The sequence below is a fragment of the Danio rerio genome, chromosome 21, assembly GCF_052040795.2.
Source record: "Danio rerio strain M-AB ecotype USA chromosome 21, GRCz13ab, whole genome shotgun sequence".
In the NCBI taxonomy this organism is placed as follows: domain Eukaryota; kingdom Metazoa; phylum Chordata; class Actinopteri; order Cypriniformes; family Danionidae; genus Danio; species Danio rerio.
Window position 1 is genome coordinate 36,880,001 of NC_141041.1, and position 22,799 is coordinate 36,902,799.

A 22,799-nucleotide genomic window follows, 5' to 3' on the forward strand; every position below is an offset into this window, starting at 1 on the left:
ATCTACCTTTTGTAGTGGAAGTGGATGCATCCAGCACAGGAGTCGGGGCGGTGTTGTCCCAACGCCAGGATCAACCACCTAAAATGTATTCATGTGCCTTTTTCACCCATAAATTGACCAGCGCAGAACGAAACTATGATGTTGAGAATCGCAAATTATTGGCAATGAAATTAGCTCTGGAAGAGTGGCGACACTGGCTGGAGGGGGCTAACCATCAATTCACCATTCTGACAGACCATAAGAATCTGGAATATCTCAGCTCGGCCAAACGTCTAAATCCCAGGCAAGCTCGTTGGGCTTTATTCTTCACCAGATTCAATTTCATCGTTACATACAGACCAGGGAGTAAGAATGGTAAGGCAGATGCACTATCCAGGCTAACAGAGGACAAAACCACCATTAGCGATGAAACGATTCTCCCTACCAAATTATTAGTGGCTCCAATGCAGTGGGACATACTTACCGAAATTCAAGAGGCGAACCGAGAGAATAACCCTCCAGCAGACTGTCCAGCTCATGTAACCTTTGTACCCAATGATATACGTTCACGACTACTTACACACGTTCATGACACTCCCAGCTCTAGGCATCCAGGCATTATGGCAACATTGGAGATAGTCAAATTACGCTTCTGGTGGCCTTCACTCACGAAGGATGTGATCAATTACATTCAGAACTGTAATGTTTGTCAAACGACGAAGGCATCTCACCAAACCCCTGCAGGCCTATTACAACCGTTACCTGTTCCGCAGCGCCCCTGGTCCCACATAGCAGTGGACTTCATCACTGATCTCCCTGTTTCCCAGAACAACACGGTCATCCTAACGGTGGTCGATCGCTTCTCCAAGGCTTGTCGGCTGATTCCATTACCCAAACTACCTTCCGCCTTTGAGACAGCAGAGGCTCTGTGCAACCAAGTATTTAGGATCTTTGGCTAACCTGATGATATAGTAACTGACCGGGGATCTCAATTCACTTCTCGGGTATGGACCGCTCTCTGCAATAACCTCAATATTAACGTTAGCCTTATTTCAGGGTATCATCCTCAATCGAACGGTCAAACTGAACGATTGAATCATGAGGTGATTCGCTTCCTGCGTTCCTACGGTCAACAGCAGCAGAATGAATGGAGCAGTTACCTCATGTGGGCGGAGTATGCACAGAACTAATTGATAAAACCAGCTACAGGTATCACTCCATTTAAGTGTATTCTTGGTTATCAACCACCGCTGTTCCCATGGTCTGGAGAACCCACTGATTTACCAGCTGTCACGGATTGGCTACAACGGAGCGAGGATGTTTGGAATCAGGCACACAGACATCTCATGAGGGCCGTTAGAAGGAGAGAGATCCAGGCAAATCGCCATCGACACCAGGGAACCACGTATCATCCAGGGCAGTGGGTGTGGTTGTCAACACGGGATCTTCGTCTGAGGTTACCTTGCCACAAACTCAGTCCCAGGTATGTAGGACCATTCAAAATTTTACGTAAAATTACTCCAGTGTCTTTCCGCTTGGCTTTGCCTAATCATTTTCGTATTTCTCCCACTTTCCATATGTCATTACTCAACCCCGCTGGTGGTCCACGAGAGGAGGAGGTTGAGGAAGGATCGGAAACAAGGACCCCCTCACCTGTTATGATCGAGGGCAAAGAAGCCTATCTCGTTCGAGAAGTGCTGGATTCTCGACGCCAGGGTGGCGCCCTCCAATATCTGGTGGACTGGGAAGGGTATGGTCCAGAGGAACGATCCTGGGTGAATGCTAGAGATATTCTAGACCCAACTCTCACAGAAGAGTTTCATCAAAGGTTCCCAGAGAAACCAGCCCCCCGACAGCGCGGTAGACCTCGGCGTCAGGTGCATTCTCGCTTCAGGAGCCGCTCGCAGGTGGGGGGTTCTGTTGTAAATGAAGGCGATTCCAATCCTCTCGTGCACCAGAGGGAGCCATCGCCCAAATTCTGATTCGACTGATGGACTCAAAATCCCATAAGCCCTTCTACCTGTCACTGATTGCGGTCCAGGTGTCTCTCATCATCCCAGTGCATATATACCACACTCACGCTCTGGTTCATTGCGAAGTCTTGATTTGCCCTGCTGTCATTAATGAGCGATTTCCACTCCATTCCTCCGTTTGATCTGTGTTTTGACCCTTTGCCTGACTCAACGATTAAGAAAGACATCTGCCTGCCCTGAACTCCAGCCTGTTATTTCGATACTTAATACTTAATAATGTTTTTATCCCAAAATCATTTGCCCTCTTACAATTAGCGGCTGTAAGTGCAGTACTGATGATGGAAAGATTTTTAAAGAATCCCGCTCCCACAAGCAGTTCATGCAAATCTGACTTTGCGAGGGTTAAGGCAAAAACCAGAAAATATAACAAATCTTACATTGCGCTTGGTTTTACCTGCATGTTAAAGCAGGAAGTCGATATACCTCAGTGTGTTCTTTGTCAAGCGATTCTTTTCGATGAATGCATGAATCCATCCAAGCTCAAGCCCCATCTACAGCAGAAACATCCCAATGAGGCAGAAAAATCGACAATTTCAAACATCAGTAGTTGTGTTTGGCCTGGCAGGCTAGTATTTTTCAGCAGCAAGCATTAATCCCTGAGAGGTGTTTAAAATGTTATATTTGGCATCACTCCACATGGCATGTGCTAAGAAGCCGCACACAGTTGGCGAAGCATTGTTATTACCAGCTACTAAAGACGTCGTCAAAGAGTTATTTGGAGAGGAAGCGGCACGAATGGTAGATTATGTGCCTTTGTCGGACAACACAGTAAGCAGACGCATACGTTCAATGTAAATATTTTGCAATTTTCCATAAAAACAAGATAGGTAAAAAAAAACTACAGAAACTACAAATGTTACAAATATCAATGTTTAACTTTTCATCTACCACTGCCTCATTTAGAAAAGCTATCTATTTCAGTTAATGCAAATATTTAATTGTTTTTAATGAAATAAAAAAATTGAGAATAATTTTTTTTGTAATAATTTTTGTAAAAATGTATGAATTGATGCAATACTCTTCACTTACTGCTTTTATTTATGCAAATCCATCCACACATTAGATTTAGAAATTGTCAATGAACACACTTTGAAATTAATTGTTATCATAGCATTAAATCTAACAGCGCAACATTTACAATTAATACATGTTGGCAGCCAGTGGCCTTAGTGGCTTAGTAAAACTGCATAAAACAATCTACACATCACATTATATAAAATTAAGTTTGCAGAAATAAAAAGAAGCAAAAAAAAAAATCTTGTCATACTCCTTAATCACAGTCAACTCTGCTGCCTTTAAAGTTAGAATTTGCTTGATATTCTGAAACAAAGAAAAAACATCCGTTAGAAAGATAACCAAAATTAGACCTATTTTTTTAAGTTGTTATTAGTTCATAACTTCTAGTTTACAAATTAGCACATCATTATTAATGTGCTGTTATTGTGAAGTGTTACCCACACTTGGTTTTTGATAAGAATGGCAAGCCAATCATCTGAGCTATAAATGGCATGTGACAAATGTTAAAGTCGAAGGAAAATTATGCCCAATTAATTGAATGCTGGCAGAAAAGGGCACATGCAAAAATTTTAAACAATTCAAACTACCCAAATCTGTATGTAAAATGGCTGTAGATATTTTAAAAAGTTGATGATTAATGATTCAGACTATCAAAATTACTGTACTTATTAGATTCTGAACAGTAGAGAGGATTTATGTCCCACTCATCTCTTTTTGCTGTACAGTTATTCAGACACCATCAGTTTGTGAACTCTGTGGTGAAAAAAAAAAAGAGTAATATCTGGAAAAACAACATGTTCAGACGGAAATGCATTTGAATTATATATTCATTATGAGAAAGTGACTCAAAATGAAGTAAACAAATGCACTTTTAAGTTCACATAGTAAACATGAACTAGTGCATCATCTATAGACAACTGGATGACAACAGGTGGGTCCCCAGATTTGCGCAATACTTAACATATTTAGATTTTTCTAGTTGTTAGTTAGTCAAGTGGTTGTCAATTCTGGTTCTCACAACCCTCTGCCTTGTACATTTTGCATGTCTCTATTGCTTATCACATCTGATTTCTAAACATAATAGTTTTAATAATTAATATTTTAATAATTGATTTCTTTTTTCTTTGCCATGATGACAGTACATAATATTTTACTAGATAGTTTTCAAGACGCAGCTATTAATTATAAATTAAAGCCTTAAGTAGGGTAATTAGGCAAGTCAATTGTATAATGATGGTTTGTTCTGTGAACAACTGGGGGGGGGGGGGGGATGCTTAGGGGGGCTAATTATATTGACCTTAAAATGCTTTGTTTTGGTTTTTTTTATAAAAACTGCTTTTATTGCAGCCAAAATAAAACGAATAAAAACGTTCTCCAGAAGAAAAAATATTATCAGACATACTGTGAAAATTTCCTTGTTAAAAATAATTTGGAAAATATTTAAAATGGAAAAAAAAATTCACAAAAGGGCTAATAATTTTGATTCTGTGCCATACATATTGTTCACTTCTATACATAACCTGAACACAGAAAACTGGCTGAACTTAAGGCTCAATTCATGTAAAAACAAAGATTTACACTAGAGCATCTTCAGATGAAACTTATTACATAAGTTTGAAGGATTATTTAATCGTAACTGATGAGATTGGCATAAAAGTCATGTCTCCTGCACTTTAAAAACTTCAAATTGAACACACTTCTGTCAAACTGGAATTGTGGAAGAATATCCTGTGACTTCACAAGCCACTTATGCTTAAATGGAACGAGCCTCTGAAGCAGCAAGAGAAACACAAAATGTACATAAAAGGGTGGTCAAAAGGACTGAAAATTGCTTCTCTAGATGACAGGTAAGATGGCATCAAAGAATGTGGTGGCTTGTTCACTTGAGGATGAAGGCAGAAAGAACTTAAAATGATCCATCATTTTTGGTTTTACAAATATTAGCAAGACAATAGTTGAACATATGCTTTTCTACTTACATCGAAACTAACATTGAGCTTTTGTAATAAATAATACATGCAGGCTGTGCTTTTGTTTGTCAGTCTTTGTGAATATTTTTAAATGGTTAGTTCACCCAAAATTTTATTGTTATTAATTACTTTGTCTCATGTTTTTCCAATCCTCTAAAACCTTAATTCATTTTCAAAACTAAAAAAATCTAGTTGTTTTTTGTTCCTTTTGTAAATGCATTAGAGCAGCTGCAGTCTATGGAGGATTGAGGAGCACTTGAATTAAATCCAAAATATCTTAATTTGTGTTGCAAAAAATGAACAAAGGTCAAACTAATGGACTGAAACAATATGAGAGTGAGTAAATAAAGTAATAACTGAATTTTCATTTTAATGAATACCATCAAACTGATTTTATGACAAGAGAAAACACAAGTTTTATATATTCTCCAGCCTTTCCATGTTTCTTCTGCATGTTTGTAAATGCCCTTAAAGCTTTGCCACCTTGTCACAATTTTCACAAAAGTCCAGACAGAATGACAGATAGCAATGAGGTCTTTTCTTACTGTTTGTGTTGCAGGACAGCAGATGTGAACTTGTAGGGCAATGCAGGGGGGTATATTTAGTTCTATTAAACTGCATAAATACAGATTTACACAACACCCTTGAATTGTTAAAAAAAATAATAATCCGTGACAGGCACCAAACTTGCTAAGTGTAATGAGGTTTGAAGCTGAAGCCATGTTCATTTGCCAAAATTTAATGAAAAGAACATTTAAACCGTCCAAATGGTAAGGCACATATCAAAGTCGAGTTCATGGGCAAATTAACCAAAACACAATAAACAGTCCAACCAACAAACAACCCAAAAGGGTTATCCAAAAGGCAAATATCCAGAGAATAATGCAAAAAATAGTATGCAACAAACAAACAAGGCAATAAACACTCAGTAAGGCAATGGATCTGGCAATACTTCAAAAGGTCTGTTGGTCCAGTTCATGTTTAACATTGAAACTACCGCAATTCTACAACTACTAGAATTACCATAGCGGTCAGTCTGACCATTCTCATATAAGACGTCATATGGCATATTTTCTTTCAAAGCTACTTCTGAGATACTAAAATTAACCTTTGAATGTCTGTGATACAATGTGATTTACCCTATGGTACCAATTCAGACTAAATACAAAATACATATAATGAACTGAATGAAAGACTAGTAGATATAATTACATTTACCTTGATTTATTTTTGGCTAAATCTGGCAGCTTTAAGGATGTGTTTTCTATTATGCAGGCCAGGGGTGCTCAACCTTGTTCTGGGATATCTACCTCAGAGTTCAGCTCCAACCCTGATCAAACACACATGAACCAATTAATTAGGCCCTGAACAGCACTTGATAATTACAGACAGGTGTGTTTGATACGGATTGCAATTGAAGTCTGTAGGAAGATAGATCTCCAGAAACAGAGTTGAGCACTACTGATGTAGACCCTCATTAGTCTGGGCTAATCTATCAGGCTGTTTCTCAATTCCAAGAAAGCAGAGAACAGACATGCGTTCTTGTGGAGACCGGTCTTGCTAGGTCACCTTGGACGAACAAACTCGGGAGACTGCGAGGACAGAGAACGCGTCCTGTGAGGAATGAGATGCTGCATTCTTCCTGATGGTCACATGACCTTTATGCATTTGTAACCAAAAATTATTTAAAAATTACAGCATTCATTCAACGATTTATTGTTTTTCCCCTTTTTACAATATATTCTATGCATAAAGACTTTTTAAATATACAATGCACAATACAAATAAAACTGATTTTAATATGAATTTCAGCAAATAAACACCCTTAATGTGTTTATGCCTTTATTAGGGTTTTCATGGTAATGTTTATGTTAACTGTTTCATTTAGGGAAACTCCTGAGGTAAATAAGTGATATCTCTGAATTTTAATAATAAACCTATATAAAATACTTCCCACCTTCAGTTGCAATGACTTCTGGGTCTTTCAGAGCGAGTTCGGTGCTCAAGTCTACATCAGTGCATCCTCGATATCAAGAACACATCCAGGAAATTTCAAGCACCCTATTTTCTTGCAGTCTTGAGTATTGGAACTGAACTTTGGCAGCTGATTATGACGTTACACTAGAACACAAGGACGCAAGACCGCTGAAGAACGCATATTGAGAAACAGCCTCAGTTTACCTGAGTCCGCCCACAGACTTTAGAAAGGATGTGGAACAAAGCTCTCCAATTTCTGAAAAATGTGGCACGGGTGGTTAACCTACAATGGAGGCACATGACGTCAGCCTGAAGGTGAGCTCAAACTAGAGTTTAAACTTGCGAAACCCTGTCATACAGCGCTGCAAAAATGTGAGTGTTTGGTCCATGTTTTAAATTTCTGTCCAGAGAGATCATGTTTTGATCCTCGATTGGTCTCACGCAATCAAGTGATGCGATTTTGCAGGTTAGAGTCAACCAAGCTTGAACTTTCCAATGCAGCGAATAGTGAAACTTGCCCTACGACCTTACGTTTCCGGTCGGACGCATTCACATGCATATGAATGGAAATCTAAGGGGGAAAAAGTGTGACCACAGCTTTGTGATTGGACAGACAGCCTGCTTTAGATTATGTAAATTAGGTTAGTTATGTATATAAGATAATATAGGTTGTAAAGTTTATAGGGTTATATTAGGTAATATTTTTGTGCTGAATTTCTGTGTATATGATTGTATTTCTGTTGTTTAGTGAGACACAATATTGTTAAATTAAACTTACCTGAACGATAACATTTCATATGATTTTGGATAGACTGCAATTGTGTTTCATATGACTTTGCTTTCTTATATTGCATTTTAAATATTCATATTATAATTATATTATGCAAATAAAAATATAATACAAATATTTTAGTGCATTTGTTTCAAAATATGAATCAATAATAATTAATTAATTATTATTTAATAATTATTAATAACTTACTGTCATAAGTAAAAAAAAATTTAAAAAGCTAAAAGAAAAGGACATAATTAACTTGCCAATCAACTTTTCTTTTTTTTTTTTTTTGATTATTGGATTAGTCGCATCGGCTTCCTTCAAGACAGAATAAAGCATTGAAACAGGTTGTTAATGGTATGTTTACGGTAAGCAACCCGATTTCAGGCAGGTATGTAAAAAATATTCTAGCCAAATTATCTAGTGCAAAAATGCTAACTCTTCTTTTTTCCCCAACCCTTAACCCTTGATCCTCAGTCTAAACTAACATTATTAACCTGTAGAAGTCTATTTCAAATATGAACACTACTGCCATCTGCTGCATGGGAGAGGTATTGTGAAGGCATTGTTGCAGGCAATGCATAGGCAAGAGGAAACAGATGTAATTAGAAACATTTATTAAGCAAAGTTAAAACAAAACAAAATGATACACAGCAAGGAATCAAAGGACAGGGTAACTGAGCAAAATTTAACGATGGAGAAGCAAGGACTGAAATAGAAGCAGTGCTTATATACAAATGTCTTTCAGATGAGACATTAAACCAAAGTCCTGATTCTCTGTGGTCATTAAAAATGCCATGGCACTTCTTGTAAAGAGTAGGGTTATAAGTCCGTGTCCTGGCCAAATTCCCTCCATCAGGCCTTACCTCATGATTGTGAAGCGCTTTGGGTGTATGGCCATACACAAAATGCTCTACATAAATGCACACATTACATTACATTACAAGCAGCAGACTAAGGGCCATTGAAATAACCAGGGGCGGGAGACAATGAGTGTCCAAGTCTACTAACTGGGGTGACAGAGAGTTCAACAAGAGCGGGGCACAGTGAAAACACAGGGAGACAAGGGGTAGCTTTTATATGCTCTATAATATAGATAGTCTTTGCAAGAAGTAAGGCACAGTGGTGGAACAGGAGGGGGAGGGATGGAGGGCCAGGTCCATACTGGGGAGCAGAACAGGTAAAGAGAGAACTGTCAGGTGGCTAAAGACTGAAGGTGGGGCTCAGTGTCACTTGAAAGTAAAAGCAAGGGCTCAGCAATACTTGAGAGCTAAGGAGTGAAGCTTGAAAGCATAGATTCTGCAGTGACACTTGTTGACAGTGGCTGCCATATTGGAACTGGACTCAAAGCTGGTAGCCAAATTGAAACTGGACTTGAAGCTGACTGCTGTCTTGGGAGTTCATGGTTGGCTTTTTAAAATCTGGGGACATGGCACAGGACTGGCGGTCATCGTGGGTGCAGATGCTTAGCTGGAATGATGAATAATCTTGTCTTGCTGAAGCTTCCTGCAAATCCCAAAGCCTTTGGTCCCTTCTGGTTATTTGAAGGAGGAACTACTAATGAAAAGACCTATGACCAACATCATGACACATCCCTCGAGGACCATTAAAGATTAAGGTGGGTTTTAATGGTGCATTGAGTATGTGATAGAAAAAAAGTATGTGAGCATACAGTCTGGGGTGTCAGAGTAATTAGTAATGTCCAGAAACTTACAAATTTGGTCCTCAATGTTTTTTGATTCTTGGCCAAGACAAACTGCTGGATCCATGTTTAGTCTGTCAAAAAAAAGTTTTCCACAAAGAAAAAAAAAAGACTTAAACAAGGGCCTGTCACAATAACAAAACAGGAAGAACAGGAAGCAAAGCGTGGCTTCCAGATGCTTCATAATATAAATAGTCCAGAATAAGATAGGTAAAGAGAGAACTGTCAGATGGCCAAGAGTGGCAGAAAAGTGAAGGTGGGGCTCAGTGTCACTTAAAATAAATGCACGGGCTCAGCAATGCTTGAGAGCTAAGACTCAGAAGTAAAGCTTGAAATCTTGACTCGAGAATAGACAGACATATTGAAACTGCACTTGATAATGGTAGCCATCTTGGAACTTTACTTGGAGCAGTCTGCCAACTTGGGTTCTCATGGTTGGCTTTTGGCAATCTGAAGACATGGCACAGGACTAATGGTCATCATGGGTGCTGACGCTTAGCTGGACTAAGGAATAATCTTGTTGTGTCTTGCTAAGGCTTCCTGCATATCCCAAGGCCTTCGGTCCTTACTGGTTATTGCCTCCCAAACAAATATTTAGAACATTCCTCCTCCCTCTTTCCAAGATTTGAAGGAGGAACTATTAACGAGAAGAGCTATGCCCAACCTCATTTGACCAATAAAGACTAGGGTGGATTTTAATGGTTCATTGAGCATGTGATAGAAAAAAGTCTGGGATGTCAGAGTAATTAGCAATGTCTAGAAACTTACAAATTTGGTCTTCAATGGTTTTTGTTTCTTGGCCAAGACAAACAGCTGGATCCAAATTTGGTCAGTCATTCTATTGATGTTGCAGGCAAGATGCAGCTACAACACACTTATTAACCAAAGTACAAAACAGAAAAACTGAAAATAGCAGGACTTAAGTACAAAGAGCAGCCAAAGGATTGATGAAATAACCAGAGGGTGGAAGCAATGAGTGTCTGAGGCGACAGAGAGTTCAACAAGGGTGCAGCACCTTGAAAACACAAGGAGAACAGGGAGCAAAGCAAAACATAGGACCAGGGCAACATGGATTATAACAATGTGTCAATTCACATGTGCATTCTTTAAAAATAGGGTTATATTTTTTTCCTTGCAGTTTCAATAAACCTACATATATCATATTCGATTTTTGGAGATAGGTAAAGTGTTAGTCGCATAGCACTAATCGACATTTACAAAATACTGAAAAGTTCTGTTAGATTTGTACTGATAACGCATCTATTGTAGTGTGAAGAGCAGTCAAGCTTGCATATGTGAGGACTAGAAGCATATAAGAGAGCACAAAGAGAGAGTGTCAGAGGCCTGTCCTGAAGCAGCTGGTGGTTAAGGATAATCCAGGTAAGTCTTTAATACTAGAGATGTGCTGGAGGAGACGAGTGGAAGGGAGATGGGCGGGCGGAGTGATTGCTAATTGTGGCCTGTTAATCCAACCCCTCCTCCACCTTCACCCACCTCCACATCCTGCCCATGTTACATATGAGGGAGGCCAGACACATAGAGAACAGGCAACGTGTGAAGTACATCGTTTTGAGGGAAGAGAACCCGATAACAAACCCAAATCTCACCTGGATTTATCCTGCATAGAATGTAGCTGTGCTTTCTCTTTCTTTAGCAAGACTTTCACAGCACTATGGGAGAAGTCCAAAAGGTGAGATTGATTTGCTTGAATGCCTGTTTTGAAAAAAAAAAATCAGAGAATTGTTTATTAATGTCATGATGGAATGTAGCTGAAAGTAATCAGACTTTTAAGGCACAAACGTGTGTTTTCTAAGGGTTTGTTTTCAGTTATCGAGAAGTTAAAGGGAACTACAGAGCAAGAGCTTCGGATAGTCCTTCTTGGTCTGGATAATGCTGGAAAAACCACTTTGTTAAAACAACTTGCCTCTGAAGACGTGAACACCATTACACCGACTCAGGTGAGAGGAACTTTTCTTAAAATGGTAGTTTTAAAAAGTGTGAACGAAACAACTGTAAATAATTAGCAATGCAGCATGATCCTTTCCCATTTCTAATGTACACTCTAAAAGTGCTTGCTGTTTTAACCAATAATTAGTTAAAAGTAGGCAAGGACGTGCTTCTCCAACTCCTAAATGTGTTATGTGTTATTATAACTGACAAAGCTTCGAGTAATTATGCCTAATTTCCTGTGGATGTAAAAGGCGTGAAGGTATTAGCTGGTGTGGCATGCTAACACATTTTGTGTGATTTAATATATTCTAAAATATTCTCCAAGACTTAAACAGTTACACCAGTTTAAATGCATTAGCAGATTTTAAAAGATCATGCTAAAGTCGTTCTTTGGCGTATATATAATGTATTTTAGCTTCATCTCAGCTAGCATAACACCAAAATGTTTGAATTAGGCTAATCAGTGATAAAGAAGGTAGACTGGACAAATAATTCAGTGGAAAAACCCCAACATAAGCAGGTTTTTGACTCTATGGGTAACAGTTTGGTTATAATTGTGTGTGTGTGTGTGTGTGTGTGTGTGTGTGTGTGTGTGTGTGTGTGTGTGTGTGTGTGTGTGTGTGTGTGTGTGTGTGTGTGTGTGTGTGTGCGTGCGTGTGCGCGCGCGTGTGTGTGTGTGTATGTAAATTTATAATTCTAATATAAATTTAAATATAAATACATTACAGTAAATGTCGCCTCACAGCAAGAAGGTTGCTGGTTCGAGTCCCATCTAGCCTAGGCCAGTTAGCATTTCTGTGTGGAGTTTGCATGTTCTCTTTGTGTTCATGTGGAATTCCTTTGGGTGCTCTGGTTTCCCCCACAGTCAAACACATGCATTATATTTGAATTGGATAAACAAAATTGGCTATAGTGTATGAATGTGTGTGTAAATGCGAGAGCCTATGGGTGTTTCCCAGTACTGGGTTGCGGCTGGAAGGGCATGCACTGTGTAAAACATATGCTGGAATAGATGGGGGTTCATTCCGCTGTGGCGACACCTGATAAATAAGCTTTAGGAAAATGAATGACTGAATAATAAACTGTTTTTTTGAGAAATCATATTAATAATATAAAATGACCTTATTGTGCCATTAATTGTCCAACAAAACAACAAAAATTCAAGTTATTATTTCTCATTTCATTCCTATTTGTTCACAGCTATGCCAATTATTTTCAATAAACAAAGTGTTAGGCTGTTTTTTGTTTTAGAAAGGATAAACATGTTATTATGAATTATTCATAATTGGTATAGAAATCAAAATATTAAAATGAAAAAGCCCTGTTTTCCAAGAGATGGGCTGCAGCTGGAAGAGCAACCGCTGCTTAAAACATATGCTGTATAAGTTGACGGTTCGATCCGCTGTGGCGAACACCGATTAATAAAGGGAATAAGCCGAAAATGAATGAATGAATGAATTAATGAATGAATGAATGAAAGGGCCATGCTTTATGTTGTTTCTTCATCTGTACTGCTCATTTACCATCAAATAATGTAATCTATATATCCTACTTCATGTTTTGTAACACATTTGCTGCTATCAAGGTGGAATATGGGTAAGGTTAATTACAGATTAAATGTTGTGTTAGCTTTAGGATTTGGTTATGGCATAGGTTAAAGTCAACAAAGCCATTCTAGGCATAAAGTTTAACAATTATCACAGAAGTAATTGCATGCAAGTACAGTATTTAAAAAACATTTACACAACAAGCTCATTGTGTCTAATAAGTCCAAAATTGACAGAAAAGTATATTTAAAGAAATAAATAAGAATAATAAAATAACAATAAACTGAACTAAGCTGAAGAAAAAAAAAATGAATGAATGAATGAATGAATGAATGAATGAATGAATGAATGAATGAATATGGTTAAAAAAATTGTAACAATTTTCTCATAATTCATGTCAAAAGAAACTAAATGTTGAGGTCTCATCTAAAAGACAAACCTAATAGAAACAGCTAGAATGTCCTAGAAAGAACTAACTGAATAACAGACGTGATGGCTTATTCTCAATCTGTCAAGAAAGTTTGGGTTAATAGGATCAAATGTGGTCAGTCTGGTTTACCGCTCTATTTACTGTTGAGAGGTCAAAGGTACACTGCGCCATGTGGGTTAGCGCTAGTTATTAGCATGATGTCTCAATTTAACAAAAAAAGTAATGACAACAACTGTTCTTACAAATGTTACTTTAACTTAATTTAAAACGGTTTCATAAGTTTAATAGCTTTCAACTTGTTTTTTTTTTTTAAGTCATACAAAGTTTAATGAAATATGTGTAGTCAGTTTAATTGAGTTGAGTTGACTAGAAAAGTTCATTTGATTTGATTAAAATAATTGACCATTTTACAGTGTTGAAAAAAATAAAAACATCTGATGTAAAAGTTAAAAAAATCATTTATATCAAGTAATAAAAGTCTAACTTAAAATATTCTTTCTTCTGCTGACCACAAAAAGAACATGTAGAATGTTGAAAACAGGTACCCATTGACTTCCATAGCATTTCTTTGCCAACTATGCACTGTAAAAATTAATGACAAAAAATCTAAACAACAAATATATTTATGTTGCTTTATCTTATTTTAAGAAGTTAATCAGGTTTCAACTCATGTTTTTAAGTTATTCAATGTTGAACTTTATAATTTAATCAGTCTGATTGATGTAAGTTGAGATGACTAGAAAAGTTCATTATATTCAACTAAAAATGTAAAGCAGAGAGGATTTTTTTTTATGGTGACCACTTTCCAACATGATTCAAAGTGTTGTGTTCAGGAGAAAAAAGTAAATTTATAGATATTAAGAACCACTAGAGGGTGAGTATGTTTAATTTTAATCTATTTAACTCAACATTTAGCGTGGATGCTAGTGGACTTCCACATAGCTTACTACTAGTTACTTGATTTTTTCTAAATATCCAGAATTGTGGTTGTAATGCGAGACCCTTTTTTGTTCAAAATGTGTTTTGCTAACAGCCATTAGATGCTGCAGTCAGTTAAAGCTGAAGAGCCGAGGCCTGTGGGCAGAGAGAAGATCCTCTCTAAGAATAGCACCACAACACTGTCTTTAATCCTACGGTTAAAGATTACTTAACCATAAAGTCTCAGTAGTTGGGAGGCCGTTCGGGGGTAGGATAAATTTAGACAGGAGTTTAAATACATCGTGCAACTATCAGTGTACTTGTCAGTATTTTGACCCAGTCTGTGTTGAATAAGAACTGCTATATCTGATGTTTCCTCATAGTAAAAAAAAAAAATAAGAAAATAGGTGTGAGGTAAAGTTAGAAATATGAGAAAAGATGACAAAGATTAAACAGAGATGCAAATAGACAAATAGCTCTGGATGTTAAATTGTATGTACAGATTTGTTTTTAAATTATAAGTTATAAGGTGCTGTATTGATTTTTTTTAACTCAAGTTAAGTGGTTGTAAACAATTTATATGTGTTGAATTTAAACTAAGAAATTAAGTTGAACATTTAAACATGCTTGTTTAAATTCAACAGACATTAAATTGTACATTTAAATTGCAGACGATTTTTTTCAACATTTTGAATTGTTTTTATATTGTCAAATTGTGAGATTTTAAACTCACTTTTGTATTGTCATGTCATGAAATATAGTAATAATTGTGAGATCACAACTGTGAAATTAAAGTCAAATTGTGACTTATGAAGTTACCATTGGGATACTTAAATATTCATTTGTGTGATATGATGTTGTAATTGAAAAGCGTAAGGCCTATCATGAATTATCGTCACAAATGTAAGATTTGAAATTGAATATCAGACCTCAGTCAATTCTTTTGTAAAGTATCTAATATTTGCATTCAATTAAGAGTTAAATTCACAATCTCACGGCAATTCATAACTTTTTAAATTAGTGGCTAACTCGTACAATTCAGTACAATTTACTCACCACCCAATGACGGTTGGGTTTAGGGGCTGGGTTGGGTATCACACTTCTTTTTAAAATTATACATCTTCATACGACTTTTGTCCACTCAATTGACAAAATGTAAAACACTTATGTTTTCTTGTGAGATCAAGCTTGATAATAATAGTTAAATCTGTAAAATTGAAAAGATCATAATATACAGTCAAATACTATATAAAAGTTCCAGCTGTGAAGTCATTAATAGTCATATATGTGAGATACGTCACGAGAGAGAAAGATTTAAATAAAATTATGAAATATAAAGTCATGATTGTTAAATTTGTCTTCTTAAGTGAGACTTACACTCTATATAATTAAAACTTTCAGTTTTAAGTAACAATTGTAAAATATACAGTTAAAGTCCATGTAAAAATCTAAATCTACAATGTTATTTTGTTGGCTCACATTGTTATTAATAAACTTTTTTTATTAATCTATTATTAATCTATTATTAATCAGAATTATTAATCTAAGCAAATAAATGTTTGATTTGGTAACCTTCAATCAATGTCTGACATTTGCTTCTACATTTGGCGTGACGTTCCTTCTCTAGTGGCGTTCTATAGCAAATGCATAGTAAAATTATTAACCACGCCCTTCTTACCATTAGTTTGATATGAGGGAATGATGTGAAAAAGTAAGCCCCACCCCCTACTCAATATTCATTTTCAGTTGGAAATACATCAACATACTTAAATCCCTGTTGTGAGATTAAAAGTCATGAATGTGAAATTTAAATTACTTTTAATTCACAAATTAAACATCATAAGATGCTAATATAAGATTAGATTTAGGTAATGACCTCAGGTGTCTAAGGACCTCAGGTGTCTCAGGTCTCTAATGTCTAGTGTCTAAGGATGTTATTTTGATTTCCAATGACGATGTAAAATTTCATTGATATTTGGTTCATTTTAGGTTGGACACCTGACTCTAGGTTCTGACGTCAAGCCGATTTTCATTTTCAAACAAAATCCAACATCCCCACGACGTTGGGTTACAATGTTCATATGACATGTCATGTTGACATCCTGTGCCTGCAGGGTTGAAATCACAACTGTGAAGTAACAGTTGTGTGACATGAAGTAACTGTTGTGAGATTTAAAATCATAACCGTAAAACTTACATTTACTTTTGTAATATAAGAACGATTTAAAGTACTATTGACAGAATGTACAGTTATAATTGTTAGAATTAGGTATAAATAAAAAGATAAAAAGCCACAATTGTGTTATTTAAAGTCACCCAGGAAGATATAAGTTATAATGTGAGATAAAGTTGTGAGTTATGAAGTCAGATTAACATTAATAATTACACACAATTTTACAAAACATGAATTTACAACTGCATCTTTTACAGTGGTGTAAAGTAACAAATTATAAATACCCAAATGACTGTAATTAAGTCGTTTATCTCAGGAATTCTACTTTACTAAGTGCTTTTAAAAATGCGTACTTAGACAAAATCAGTAGGTTTACTCCTCCCCTTTTTCCTTCAACCTGTAGTCCCTACTTGATTCTTTACTTATATTTTTATATTTGATTGGAAGAGAATAATAAGTCCTGTGATTCAAATCGCTCATAGAAAAATTTCAAGACTTGTGTGCTTTGTAAATGCAGTAAACATGTACAGTGTGGAAACAATAAAAGAGTCCAAGAGATGATAATGTCGTCTGTGTTAGGACTGAAATGGCTTTAAACAACCTCTAAGTACTTGAGTACTTTTAAAAGGGCTACTTTCTACTTATGCTTTGAGAAACATTTACAACAGACACTTTTACTCTACTTGCATATTTAGGCAAGTAATGGTACTTTTACTGAGTATAATTTTTTTAGTATGCATTCAACCACTGATATTTTGCTTTTTTTGTTCTTTCAGGGTTTTAACATTAAAAGTGTGACGTGTGATGGCATGAAGCTGAACGTGTGGGACATTGGAGGGCAGAGGAAGATTCGCCCCTTCTGGAAGAAGTACCTAGAAAACACTGATTTACTGGTATGACAATAGTGTTAATGGCAAACTCTGAAGTTCACTTTCCCAATGACACTGAGAATTATCAAATCATTTACACACATATATGTATTTCCATTTCTGTCCTGAGTATCAGCCAAAAGCCCCTTTTCTCACATAATAGTCCTCATTTTCTCTTTCTCTTTTTTTTATTTATTAGATCTACGTGATTGACAGTGCAGACAAAAAGAGATTTGAGGAAACAGGACTGGTAAGACTTTAGAGAATCAATCTATAACAACCAGCTTCTCATTTTGATCCCGAAAAGCATCTAATATTCTTCTTTTGGAAATCTGCCCCTAAATTCATTCACTTGTAATGTAGACTTTTGTCTCAAAGCTCATCTGAAAACACTCATCGTCAAAATTAAAAGGAGATCTCCTCCTTTGTATTATGAGTGACTGGATCTTTTTTATTTTTAAACTCATGAATTTATCATAAATTACTCTCTAATTGTGTGATTTAAGTGCTGTCAGACTTATTTGTCCAAGTTACATTATTGCAGTATCATTGCCTTACTCATGTTTTCAGATATGCACTGTTGATTCACAAGGCTTTTCTGTTTACAATTGTGAATTGCATTATGGGAGCTTGATCTCTGCTCTGTTGAATCTTATTGTCAAAAATTCACAATAACAGAAGTAATTTTTATTGACATTTTATTATTTTGAAATCATATAATCTATGATAAATAATATATAGAGAAATAAATCGGAAAAATAACTGAAAATGCAATGGCAGCTTATTACAAGCTTTTTTGTACCATAATATACAACAGAAACATAGACAATATATCACTGTAAACTATTAAAAATGTTTTTAAAAGTCACTTTTACCAACTTTACAAGGTTAAAAGGTGTTGGAAGAAAGCTCAAGGTCCCAAAATGCAATTCAAAAGCATACATAAATGGGGAAAAATTAAAATAATAACGTGAATAACATGAAAAAAAAGAAAAGGCTAATTTACAGACACTTTTACAATGTGTAATACATATCAGAAAGAATCGGCGGATTTTACATTGCTCTTGTCCTGAGAATTTCGAAATATGTGGCTGAAGTGAGATTATATTGGTTGTGTAAAGATAAGAAATGACAGAAAATGTCTAAAAGGTACAAACAAAACAAAGTGTTTGCACACCATACTAGCTGGATTTCTATCACTTTACTACTCTCAGAAGTGTAAAAAAATATATATAAATAAATTAATTAAAGAATAGTTATACCGAATTTCTATGAGAATTTGCACCTCCACATAATTCTAGGTTTGTCAGTAACCTGTCATAGGGCTAAGCTACTTAAGGGCAAAACTGTCAACATACTTGTCCTTATTCCATAATACTCAGCAGCACACCTGCAGCTGGTTTAGTACAAAAGTGCGGAATAGTTTTGCCCGTTAGATCAGTTTAAATCCAACAACTGTGTACTGAATTCACATATCAAGCTGGTCTAAACAAACAAACAAACAGCACCAAAATGAAAATAAACCTTAACAATTTTGGCAGGTGTGAAAAAAAGTATTAGCAAAAAAGAATTGGTTAGTTCACTCTCCTTTTGTGACGACTTTGTTTTCCTTTGTCCTAAACACAAACCCCAATCTGACAGAAATACTGGCAAACAAAACTGTTTTAATTATTTTTGGCACATAAATGTGTTCTTGGAGCTTTGTATGATTGCAGTTGAACTACTGAAATCACATGTTTTGACAGTTTTCTATTCCTTTTCCTGACTTTGAATGTCCCAGGAATATTACTGCCTATGAAGTATCAGATAGTTCTCAGATTTCATTAAAAAAATTATGTTCCAAAGATTAAGAAAGATTAGGGGATCGTATCAAAATAAGAGTATTTAATCACAGAATTTAACTTTTTTCGAGTAAACAATTATTTAAAGCTTTCAGACTTACAACATTATAATGGTTGTAGTTGACTAGTTGCAAAGTTGTTTGTATTCAACAGAATAACTGCAGGAATTCATCAAAATAAAGTATCAGCAGATATTTAGCAAACACTCTAACGACTGCTATGTATTTACTTACTGTAAATAACACAATGCGGTTCATGGTCTATACTGCAGCCAGCCTGCAGGGAGTGATCAAAATGTTTTAGCTTCACATTTCGGGAGATGTGCACACCTGCTCACTCTGCATTAAAAACATATAGTTCAATTCATGGTGCTATGCCATACTGAATCCTCTGTTTTGACCTTTTACTTCAGGAGCTGTCAGAGCTCATCGATGAGGAGAACCTGAAAGGTGTGCCATTGCTCATCTTTGCCAATAAACAGGATTTAGCCACAGCTTCACCGGCCAGTGAAATTGCTGAAGGCCTCAACTTGCACACATACCGGGACAGAGAATGGCAAATCCAGGCTTGTTCTGCTGTTTCTGGAGAGGGTGTACAGGTTGGTAAATGTGTAGTGGCTTTAATTTGTAAAAACTTGTAACGTTCAAAATTGAACCAAACCAGTAAACATTCTGGGTGGTTCACCCAAAAATGAAAAATCTGTCATCCTTTACTTACCCCTCACTTGTTACAAGCATAACTCAGTTTCTCTCGCTGTCAACACAGAATAAGATGTACTGAAGGATGTTGCTAGCTGGTAGCCATTTACTTTCATAGTATTTTGTTTTGTCAAATCCTGTTTAGCTAACAGCTAGCTCTATGCAACTCTCACATGGTTACCCACTGAAGCTAAGCAAGGATGTGCCCGGTCAGTACCTGGAAGGGAGATCATACAGGAAAGCTAGTTTGCTGCTGGAAGTGGTGTTACTGAGACCAGCAGAGGGTGCACAACCTGTGGTCTGTGTGGGCCCTAATGACCCAGCATAGTGAAGGGGACACTATACTATCAGTGAGTGACATCTTTCGCATGAGATGTTAAACTGAGTTCTTGACTCTCTGGTTGTTAAAAATCCCAGCTTTGGCATCCTGGCCAAATTTCCCCACTGGTCTCTGTCCATCATGGCCTCCTAACCATCCCCATATCATTATTGTCTTCTCTCCATCAATCATGCTTTTATTTTGGGGATCATGCTTTTTTTATTGGGGAGACTTTATTATTGCAACACTTTGTATGTGGGTATTAGTATGCCCTGAATAGATAAGCCCAAAATGCGGTTTCGAAACCTCTGACAGGGACTTGCAGTATGACACATATCCCCAGTTGTTTTCCCTCTGGGCTGGCTGCATGTTTGGTCAAGGGTTGTTTTTAAATGACTATTTTTGTTTCAAAATCCTTAAATAGTCTGGCGCCACCTTACTTATTAGATCTCCTACATATATATAATCCTGGAAGGCAGGGCTTAATTTGTGCACCTCTGAAATGTGATCTGACACAGTTGACACGCTTCAACTTTATCTGTTTTTAAAAAGCTTCTGAAACTGCACCTTTGTTCTTTAGCATTTGAGCCTTTTTAATGCCGGCAGCTAGCTCTTTACAACTCTCACATGGTTGCCCACTGAAGCTAAGCAGGGCTGCGCCAGGTCAGTACCTAGATGGGAGACCACATGGGAAAGCTTGGTTGCTGCCGGAAGTGGTGTTAGTGAGACCAGAAGGGGCACTCAACCTGTGGTCTGCGTGGGTCCTAATGCCCCAGTATAGTGACGGGGACTCTATACCGCTCAGTAAGCGCCGTCTTTTGGATGAGACGTTATGTATGTGATGTAGGGCGTATTTTAATTAGTATTGATTGTGTTCAGCACTTTGGGCATTGTTGTGTTGTAAAAAATGCACAACACAAATAAACCAACTAACTAACTAACTGACCACTTAGCTGGTATTGGGTCTGGAGCAATATGGCTGCCATTGCATCATCCAGGTGGATGCTACACAGTGGTGGAAGATAAAGAGATTCCCCCAAAAAATGTTTAAAGGGCTATATAAATATAAGAAATTGTTATTATTATTGTTGTCGTCTTGACTATGGAGTCAATGGCTACCGTTTCCACACTGTAAAAAATGCAGGGTTCTACACAATTTATTCATGTTGTCCTAACAAAAATTAATTAAGTTAATAACACAAAAAATTAGGTTGTCCCAATGAAATCTCATGAATTGTGTTGTTTCAGCTCATTTTAAATAAGTAGTTTGAACAAGTAATTTTTTTTGAGTGCAACATCCTTCAACATATCTTCTTTTGTGTTCAACTGTAAAAACAGAAAATCATGAAGGTTTAGAAGCACTTGAATGAAAATGAAAAGTAAATTTTCACTATGCCTTTAATACTATATAGAATGTATATTGTTACATTTACATGCACTAACAATTTATGTGTTCATTTATTTAAATATAAAAATAAGGATTACATGAAGACTTTTTTTTTTCTTTCAGGACGGCATGAACTGGATCAGCAACAATATTGTAAATAAGAAGAAATGAATCTGTTTTTTTCCAAGTGTCATTTTGTATAAACACTCTGATAATTCCGTTAGCAAAAACCACACATAACGTATTTACTTGGGAAAACTCGTTTTGTAATGATATTAATGATCTTCCATCTGTTTGTAAATTGGCTGCCAACATTGAGTGGCAGAAACGCAACAAAACAAATCATTTTCCCCTCTCAGTATCTCCTATGAGTGCTTTTGTTGCTCTCATACAAGACAAGCTTCCTTACAATCTGTAAATCACTCTGTCAGTGTCACATTTCTGAGAAATATGACACACCAGGGCATAAATAATGCACACAAGCAAGATTTACAGCCTAAAATAAGGATGAGGCATTTGTGTATATATCAGAAACACGTAGAGTTCTTCAGAGGTTTTATATAGTTGTCAAACCAGCATAAGAAATACTCTTGTACTTTTTGAACAATGATTTTTGAAACCCATGTTTTTTTTTTGTTTTTTTTTTTGCGACTGTATGACTGGATTTGGTAGTTTCGATGATTCTCCTGTGTGGGCATTATGTGCATATGATTATGTAAAATCAGTCTGTTACCACATTTTTCCTAGTTATTTAAGATTATGACTACTATTGTGATTCAAACAAGCTCCTGGACTAGTTATATTATTCTGTGTTATTTTTCCAAATCAACATTCATTCGTTCATTTACTTGTCGGCTTAGTCCTTTTATTAATCTGGGGTCGCCCGGATTTCACTGCACCAGGTGTGCATCCAGACCCCTCTCAAAAATTACCAAAATTCAACGTTGAGCCAACATCTTAAACCAATGTCATATTGACATCAAATACGGACATTTATTCATCAGGTATGGCAATGTTCAGTCAATGGCAAGTTGTAACATCCTTAGATGATGATATTAGTTGATATTGGGTTCTGACGTTAACCCAATTTTTCTTTCCAAACAAAATGCAACATCCCCACGAAGTTGGGGTACAACTTCAATCTGGCATCATGTTGTCCTTTGCTTGCTGGGATGTATCATTGGAACTAATAACAAATAGGCCTACTAATGTAG

General features: G+C 36.4%; 2 protein-coding genes across 11 annotated transcripts in view; one reads left to right on the top strand and one right to left on the bottom strand.

The window, feature by feature from the left end:
• The window catches only part of rgs14b (regulator of G protein signaling 14b), a 97,899-nt gene that overhangs the window by 72,768 nt on the left and 2,332 nt on the right, over positions 1-22,799 (bottom strand). For 6 of the 10 annotated variants that reach the window (XM_087301507.1, XM_087301508.1, XM_087301492.1 and 3 more), the window contains exon 1: positions 6,218-6,329. The exons of 2 other annotated variants lie outside the window; for them this stretch is intronic. The gene's annotated coding sequence lies outside the window, so the exon portion shown is untranslated. Of the gene's footprint in view, positions 1-6,217; positions 6,331-22,799 lie in introns of those variants that run through there. 2 more of the 10 variants (XM_087301516.1, XM_087301504.1) reach the window with 1 other exon arrangement.
• arl3l1 (ADP ribosylation factor like GTPase 3, like 1) lies at positions 11,000-22,383 on the top strand. Its single transcript, NM_200693.1, is given in 6 exon segments — positions 11,000-11,143; positions 11,268-11,411; positions 17,248-17,364; positions 17,540-17,590; positions 19,594-19,779; positions 21,709-22,383. Coding segments are annotated over 6 exon segments (564 nt in total). The 5' UTR covers positions 11,000-11,125; the 3' UTR covers positions 21,757-22,383.